General features: G+C 62.3%; 1 protein-coding gene across 3 annotated transcripts; it reads right to left on the bottom strand.

Annotated features, from left to right (window-relative positions):
• Positions 1-3,352: 3,352 nt before the first annotated feature.
• On the bottom strand, positions 3,353-7,883 carry TRIM47 (tripartite motif containing 47). 3 transcript variants are annotated; one of them, XM_060081883.1, is made up of 6 exons: positions 7,129-7,883; positions 6,001-6,096; positions 5,499-5,729; positions 5,125-5,323; positions 4,599-4,724; positions 3,353-4,324 (listed from the first exon to the last, which is right to left on the bottom strand). In XM_060081883.1, exons 1-6 carry the CDS (start codon positions 7,807-7,809, stop codon positions 3,684-3,686), a joined length of 1,974 nt encoding a protein of 657 aa, XP_059937866.1. In that variant the 5' UTR covers positions 7,810-7,883; the 3' UTR covers positions 3,353-3,683. The 3 variants fall into 3 exon arrangements, with proteins under 3 accessions (XP_059937866.1, XP_059937867.1, XP_059937868.1); XM_060081884.1 differs by having other exon boundaries at positions 4,599-4,673; XM_060081885.1 differs by having other exon boundaries at positions 4,599-4,670.
• Between the last annotated feature and the right edge of the window lie 236 nt (positions 7,884-8,119).

Below are 8,119 nucleotides of genomic sequence, written 5' to 3'. Positions count from 1 at the left end.
AGACAAAGTACACAAGGCATCAAAGAATGTGTCCTACCTGCCTCAGTGCTCGGGGTGTGAACTCCCTCCCTGGCCCCTTCTCTGAGGACGCTGGGAAGGAGGAGGTCGAGGCTTCTACCCAGGTAGAGACCATGAGGACCACCCACGGCCTCCTGCAGTTCTTAGGCATCTCAGGAGGATGTGATGGTGCAGAAAGGGCGTGACCTCGTGTTCCAGATTTTGAACGTTGGCATCAAATGGGAATGTGTCTGTTGGGTGTGGGGATGACTGGGTCACAGACCCTGCAGCTAAATGCTATTTTCTTCCCAGGGGAGAAAACCCAGCACCAGTAGAGCCGTCTGCAAACCGCTGCCCCTCCCAGTTCAGCCCCATCTTCCTGGCCAGGTCCTCCTTTTTAGCCAGTCTCAGTCCAGCCTCACCCTGTGCCTGGGAGGAGGGGAGGTGAAGAAAGGCACTTCTATGAGTTCCCTGAGTGGGTCGGAGGAGGAGAGGGAGGAAAAGGATGCATCTGTCCCTTTCCTCCTGGAGTTGGGGGTTGGGGGGGGTATGGTGGGAGGGGTGAGGGGTACGGGACCCAGCTGTCCTTAGTTGCCAAGAGGGGAGAGATGCTTAAGTCCGTTGGTCAGTCTGTCGTTTGGAATTCCGGAGCTCATTTTCCCACAGAAACAAAGCTCAAGCGGCGGTTGGCTCCCAGCCTGGCCCAAAGGAGCCAGACTCAGCTAATAGCAACACAGCCTCAGAAGACCCTTCACATTCTTCACACACTGCCATTGTCTGTGACTGGCGGGGCTCCGGAGATCACAGACCCTCAGGCAGCTCTGGAGGAAGGGTTCTGGTGGCCGTGGAAACTGGGCCGAGGGCAGCTCTTACACAGGCTTAGCTTTGGGAAGCAGCGCGCGCGCGCGTGCGCGTGCGCATGTGTGTTTAGACATTTTAAAGCACACACCTCAATTTCTTCATCTGGAAACGGTAGTGGTAAAAGAAGATGTGGACTAGATCGATCGTTTTCTAACCTTTCGCCTTTTTAACAGCTTCTCTTTTTGCAAGTCATCTTGGTTACAATCTGCTCTGATTAAAGTGTTGTTAGGGGACAGTGAGAGGCTCGACCCCTGGTTTCCCCTCCCACTCCTCCAGCCTGCCCTGCCTCGTTATACCTCCTCAGAACTCCAGGTGTCTTCAGAGCATGTTTGAAAAGTCACTGGGCTGGATCCACACACATAAATACACAGACATACACCCAGGCAGACGTGAAGACCTATACGCTAATGCACACGCAACATACAAGCACAGACACACACACAGAGGCACAGAGACACATAACATAGATACACATAGACACACAAACACACACATAGGCAAAGAGATACACCCGAAAACACACAGACTCTCACATACACCCCATCTCTCCGGCTCTAGTATTTTCCTAGAGTCAAAGAGGAAGTGCAGGGTTGCAGCTAACACTCCATTCTGGGGATAACACTGAAACCTGGGGGCGGGCTCAGCCAGCTCCTTGCGAGCTGTGCAGCCCTGGGTGAGCCAGTCCCTTGCTTTGAGTTGTAAATCTGTTAACACTGGGAAGTGAAACTAGGATGCACAAAGTTCGGTACTTCCCTGGTGGCGCAGTGGTTAAGGATCCGCCTGCCAAGGCAGGGGACACAGGTTCGAGCCCTGGTCTGGAAAGATCCCACATGCCTCAGAGCAACTAAGCCCGTGTACCACAATTACTGAGCCTGAGGTCTAGAGCCTGTGAGCCACAACTACTGAGCCCACGTGCCACAACTACTGCAGCCCACGTGCCTAGAGCCCGTGCTCCGCAACAAGAGAAGCCACCGCAATGAGAAGCCCGCACACTGCAAGGAAGAGGAGCCCCCGCTTGCCCCAACTAGAGAAAGCCCGAGTGAAGCAACGAAGACCCAACGCAGCCAAAAAAAAAAAAAAAAAAAAAAAAAAAAAAGATGCACAAGGTTCCATGAGTCTTTGGAAGCTGGCAGTCACTCTGCAAGTTGGCAGGGACTTTGTGGCTGCAGACTTGACTAGTCAGGCCCGAATTCCAACCAGGAAGCGCCAGTCCTGTGCAGGGGCCATGTCCATCTAACTCACTCACGTTCCGTGACATGCCAGGACCCTGCACCTGAGGGTTCTCTGTAAGGGGAGTGTGTGGGGTGGGGCGTGCCAGGGTAGGGGGTGGGGGTGGGGGTGGGAGGGGCTCTGGGAAAGGTGGGAGGCTCCCATTGGTCCACGTTGTGACAGCGACAGGAGCAGCCTCCCCCATCCGCCCCAGGCCCAGGGAGTTGGGGCCCTTGGCTGTCAAGGAAACCGTGTTGAGAACACAGAGCCCCAGGAGCCAGCAGGCCCCGCCCGGAAAAACAACATCCTGGCTTCTGGGGCACCAGCAGGCTCTGTGGGAGGGGCTATTTTTAGCTGGTGAGGCAGCCAGGGCAGGACTTGTATGGCCTTGCTGTCTGGCTGCATAACTCACCCATTGTCCCACCCGACCTTGGGCTCTTTGCCTGCCTCTGCTCTCCAGGCATGGCCCTCCCTGGCGTTCACCTGAGTCACAGACAACCCCAGGAGGAGGGGGCTGGCCTGGGAACACACTCACCTCGTAGCCTCAGGGGGCAAGCCTTCCCCTTGAAAGCAGAATGCGGGCATCCCAAGCTAGGATGGGGGTTCTGGAGCAGCAGGGGTACTGGGCCTTCTTGGGAGAGAGATGGAGGTTCTGCTGGGGCCCAGGGCCCAGGGTCTCCCCGCGTGGAGGCGAAGCACCGTTCCAGCTGCACAGCTGGTGCGGAGATGGGAGGCAGCTTCCAAAGGAGGACACAGGTCGTTTTAGCATAGACGTTCTCCGCTCCAGGCGCACCCGGGGGTCGGTTCAACCACATCTCTCACGGGCTGAGAAGGTATGTGTATGAAGGAAGCTCTAGGCCTCAAACTTTCTTGCCCATGCCCAGGAGTCATGCCCCACTCTTGGGGGGTGTGATGTCTGTATTTAATCCTGGGCACAAACACCATTAGGCAGGTCCAGAACTAGGCTGTGGCATCATGGATGAAAATAGCGGATGGGAACCAGGCTGTCCAAAGCAAACACTCGGACAGCCAGAATGACTGTGGGGCTGGACCCCTCCGGGAGAAGCCACCTCTACCTCTCCCTGTCCAGCACCAGGGAGCAGGTGTGCCCCAAAGGGTAGGCACCCCATTTCAGCCTCCTCTTCCTGGGCCAGGGTTCTCCCTCCCAATAGGAATCTGGGACTAGGGGCTTGTTCCCTTGTCCTGCCTTTCAAGACCTGCTCTTGAAAGATGAGAAGTATTGGGAATTCTTGGTAGGTGGAGAGAAGGGTAGAAAAGGGAGTCATTCATTCGACAAATGTTTATTGAGCACCTACTATGTGCCAGGCACTGTCCCAAGAACCTGGGAGAGGAGGGGTCGGGGTAACCCTGGATCTGTCCAAGCTGCAATGCCTTCTCCCAGAAACAAGGCCTGCAGGGGGACAGGGTCTGGGGAGCCTCCTCCCTGAGAGGTGGAAGGCCTTGTATATGGAAGGTGGAGGCCTCTAGAAATGAGAAGCCTGGGGAATGTGTGGGACTCCAAGGCTGGTGTCTTCCCTGGGGCAAAGCAGGGTTGCAGAGAAGCAAGCTTCCCAGGAGCTGGGACAGCAGCGGGAGGAGGCCCCGTGCCCCCTGCATCACCTCCTCTTCAGCACGGATATGCAGGACTTCTTGAGGGGCCCGATCTGCAGATGGGCATCCACGCTCTCCAGGAAGAAGGCGGGCTTGAGCCTGTGTGTGAAGAGCCCCGCAAAGTGGCTGTCCAGGCGGCTCTGGAAGGGGTCAAGCGGGGAGGCTGGGGTGCCACTCCGGCGGGCCCGGGAGGACTTCAGCCTCCGCAGAAGGCTCATCTTGCCATCCCGCACGGCGTAGAAGGCCAGGGCTCGGTCAGCATATTCCAGGCAGATCCCGACAGTGGGCGAGAAGGGGTGGGGCAGGAGCACCTCCAGCCCGTGGAACCAGACGGAGAAGCTGCGTCCGTTCCACTGCAGGCAGCAGGAGTGAGCATTGCGTCCAAGCCGGCCCCGGTCGTAGGGCTCTTGTGGGGAGAAGTCTTCGGCCATGACTCCCACGCTGACCCAGCCCTCAATGATCTCCACCTCCCAGTAGTAGGTGCCCCGGTCCAGGGCGCCCTCGCCCAGCACCTGTTCGCAGTGGGTGAAGCGGGTGGGCGACTCGGGGTAGTTGATGGGACACAGCACCCTCTTCACACCCTTGGTTCCAAACAGCTGCAGGAACTTGTCTGCCGTGTCGCTGTCCAGGTCCACGATGTAGGCAACTGCTCCCATGGAACAGAGAGAGATGCAGGGCTCAGGTCCAAGGTCAGGTGGGACAGCCCCTCCCCTAGGGGCCCACCTCCCCAAACATAGCCTCTCCCCTCCTCTGCAACTGGCCCTCTGCAAGCAGGCCACCCTGGGGAGCACCCCATGAGCTGACCTAGTTCACCACATGAATGAGGGACAGGAATCCAAGCCCTCATGCGCCAGGGCCCAGCCCAGCAGCCTTGGGAGGGCCCCGTATGAGCAGCGGGGCAAGCCCAGATGTCCACTTACACTTGAGGAAGTAATCCCTGGGAGCCTCACTCTCCAGGCTGTTGGTGCTTTCGGGGTCCTGGGACTCAGCATCTGCTGCAGGAGACAGTGCAGAGGGGGTCTCCCCGGCTGCCCGTGGCTGGGCTGCTGTGCAAGGTGACCCCCACCCGGAACCTGTGACTGAACTTCCCCTCCTCCCCATTCCTCCCAGCACTCCAGGCCACCTGGGGACAGGCACATGCCCAAATATGGTACACTGTGTTCACACACAGGCCTGGTCCTTGGGCTCTGCCCTCGCTCCACTTCCTCCCTGGGCCTCAGCCCTTCTGAAGCTAGAGGGTGGTCTAGGGGAGGCCTGCTCTGCCCCCTGGGCTGTGGCCAAAGGGGCTGACTCGTGCTTACAGGGTGGTGGCTCCAGCCATTGGCAGGATTTTGGGTCCCACCCTGAGCCTGGCAGTTTCCATCCTCCACTCCTGAACGGGCACCAGGCCTGGTGGCCCGTGCGGGGAGTCTGGGGAAGGATGAGTCACTGGCGGGGGACACCCACCTTCCGCGCCTGGCTTCTGCAGCCCGTCCTCATCGCCGTCCAGCCCCTGCAGCTGCTCCCACTGGCTGGTGCAGGCCGAAGCCAGGCCGTCTCGTACCACCTGCACGGCCTGGGATGACTTGGTGAAGCTGAGCTCCCTTGGGGGCCCGGGCCCAGGGCCGCACCCCTCCTCCAGGGCCAGCCTGAGCTCCAGGAGCTCCTGTGCCAGACAAATGCCCATTAAGGCCCTGCTGGCCACAGCTCCTCCTGGCTGGGGTGAGACGGCGCCGCCAGGGGGCTGGCACAGCCCTGAAGCCCAGGCACGCGCCGCCTTCTCCCTCCGCCTCCCGCCTACCCCCTTCCGTGTCCTCTCTGGCCTGCAGAGCTGCCCTCACCTGCAGGAAGCTGACCGAGTCGGCTTCAGGGACCTGACTGAGGTTGCAGCGGGCCCGGCTGAGCCGGCTTCGTTGTCCCTCCTGCCGTCGCAGGTCGCCCTGGGAGCGGCCCAGCATGGTCGCCTCCCCCTCGTCGATGAAGGCCAGCACCTCTGCCTGAAACCCCTGCAGGACGGCCTCAGCCTCGGCAAACAGCCGGCTCACCCTTTCCCGCTCTGCCACGGCTGCACTCTGCACAGGAGGACAGAGGTGGCGGTGATGAGGGCAAAGAACATCACTTCCCAGACCCCACTTTCCCACCCTGTCCTCTCGGGGGGACAGAAGCACCAGCCCCAGCTGCCCTGGATCTATGTCAGGTCAGGGGAGACACGTGTGCTCACTGGAGCCGGGCAATGCCTTGAGCGTGGGCTTCTTTAGAGTGCACGGTACCATGCTGAAAGCTCACACTGCCAGGAGGCTACTGCAGGAGTGAACGGGGGTGGGGGTTAGGACGGGATCGGACCTTGATGAGGGCCACCGTGCGCCGGGACTGTGCGATGCCCGCGCCCAGCTCGTCCATGCGGTCCTCCACAGCGCTCAGGACTTTGGGCTGCTCGGCCTGTGAACGACACCCTTGAGTACGGGGTCTGGCAGAGGTCACAACCCTGCACTGGGGTCCCAGGCCTCACCAAGGGGGGAGGAGAGGGGTGACCTGGGAGGGAGTGGTATCTGGGTATAGGTGGGACTGAGAGTGGCCAGGATATGCCAGAGGTGCCTCAAGCCCAGGCTGGTGCCATTCCCGAATGCCCAGGGAGAGGGCAGTCTGGCCAGCTGTAGGTTGTCTGCCTCCCCTCTTTGACTGGTGAGCAAGTAGAGGGCCATCTATGGTCCTCAGTGTTGCTCACATTCATTTGAGAACTTCCTTCAGTGGGGAAGAGGCAGAGAAAGAGAGTGAGGAGGGGGCCCTGCACAAGATGGCATTCAGCTGTCCCGGGGATCACTGTCCCCAAAGAGTCTGTGCCCCCAGCCCAGGCCTGAAAAATAGGGATTCCGGGCAAATCCCCTGGGTCTTATGAGTCACCACTCCAGGCAGGAGAGACGGAAAATCCCAAGGCAGAGGCGCCAAGACCGGGCTGGGGGCCAAAGGAAACTGGGGGCGGAGGTAACCGGCCAGGCAGCGCGCACATGCTCCCACCACGGGCCCCCGGAACAGCTGGACAGAGCGGTCTGTGTGCTCGGCCCACCCTCTGCAGCACTCCTTTCACCTGCCACACCCATCCAAACCCTCAGCCCAGGCAAACCTGAGCGGGGATCTGCAGGAGCTCGGCCGGCGCAGCAGCTGCCCGGCGGCAATCAGCCGCCTGGGACCACGTGGGCCTAACCCGGCTCCTGGTTGCTTAAACCCCCAAGGGCCCCGCTCCAGCCTCAGGCCCCCACCCGCCCATCTTTTTCGAGTTCTCACTGGGTCCCTCCAACCCCCATTCTCGTCCCGAGCGGAATGTCCCACAGCGAGCGGAGACCGTCAGGGCTGGAAGGGACCGCAAAAATCCTCAGGTTAGAGGAGGGAATTAAGGATGGGGGTGAGGGGTCCCCGGCCCTCGGCCGCCACGCGAGGCCCATCGCCCGCCCGCCCGCCGCGCCCGCGCCCCACCTCCTGAAGCGCGCGCTCCTGCTCCAGCGGCACGAGCTCGTGGCCCCGGTGCTCCTGGGCGGCACAGGCCTCACACAGGCACACTCGCTCCGCGCGGCAGTAGCGCTCGAGCGGCCGCAGGTGGCGCGGGCACAGGCTCTCCTCCAGCCGGCGCAGCGGCGGCACCAGGCGGTGTCCGCGCAGCGCGGGGCTGCGCTCGTGCGGGCCTAGGTGCGCGGGGCAGAAGGAGGCGAAGCAGGAGAGGCAGGAGAGCGCGGCGGGTAGGGCGGCGCCCTCGGGGCATGCGTCGCAGCGCACCGGCTCTTCGCCCGCCGGCCACGGCTCCGGCGCGCAGGGAGCCGACGGCTCCGGGGCGCTGGGCGGCGCGCTGGGCGGCGCACTGGACGCCACCGGCTCGGGGGCCCGGGCCGGGCCGGGGCCGGGCCCCGGGCCCGAGCCCTGGCGGAGCTGCAGCAGCTCGGACAGTGTGTGGTTCTTGCGGAGCTGCAGGCCGTCGGGGAAGGGCTCCTGGCACAGCGGGCAGCGGGCCGTGCCTCCCGGCCCGCCGGCGCCACCCGCGCCGCGGTGCGGCCAGAGCGCGCCCAGGCAGGCGAGGCAGAAGTTGTGGCCGCAGGGCAGCGTCACTGGCTCCCGGAGCGGCTCCAGGCAGATGGGGCAGCTGAAGGGGCCGCTGCCGTCCATGGCTCCTCGGTCGCGGGGCACCGCCTGTGCTGCTCCCGTCTGGGAGGGACCCGGACTGTTCGCGATGCGGCGCCGCCCCTGGGACCGAGGCCTAGGATCCGACCCCGCCCGCCCCCCGGCTCGGACCGCCCCCCAGCGCCACAGGCCCGCCCGCCGGCTCTGACACCCAGCCCCAGCCCGGACAGGGCGGGGTGGCCTCTGGGCTCCGTCTGACCCTTAAGGGCTCCTGGATGAAAGGGCTGTGAGAGAGAGAGGGCGGAGAGCAGAGAAGGCAGTGCGGAGAACACGCTGAAAGCAGGGAAGGAGTTCA

The sequence above is a fragment of the Mesoplodon densirostris genome, chromosome 18 (genome assembly GCF_025265405.1).
Source record: "Mesoplodon densirostris isolate mMesDen1 chromosome 18, mMesDen1 primary haplotype, whole genome shotgun sequence".
NCBI classification, from domain to species: domain Eukaryota; kingdom Metazoa; phylum Chordata; class Mammalia; order Artiodactyla; family Ziphiidae; genus Mesoplodon; species Mesoplodon densirostris.
This window is presented reverse-complemented; position numbering and strand designations above follow the sequence as displayed.

Excerpts from the sequence above, each read along its gene's own strand:
- TRIM47 (XM_060081883.1), bottom strand. The coding sequence starts at position 7,809 with ATGGACGGCAGCGGCCCCTTCAGCTGCCCCATCTGCCTGGAGCCGCTC. Across the intron at positions 6,097-7,128 it reads AGGAGCGCGCGCTTCAGGAG|GCCGAGCAGCCCAAAGTCCT; the intron begins GTGGGGCGCGGG and ends TGTCGTTCACAG. Across the intron at positions 5,324-5,498 it reads ACTCGGTCAGCTTCCTGCAG|GAGCTCCTGGAGCTCAGGCT; the intron begins GTGAGGGCAGCT and ends TGTCTGGCACAG.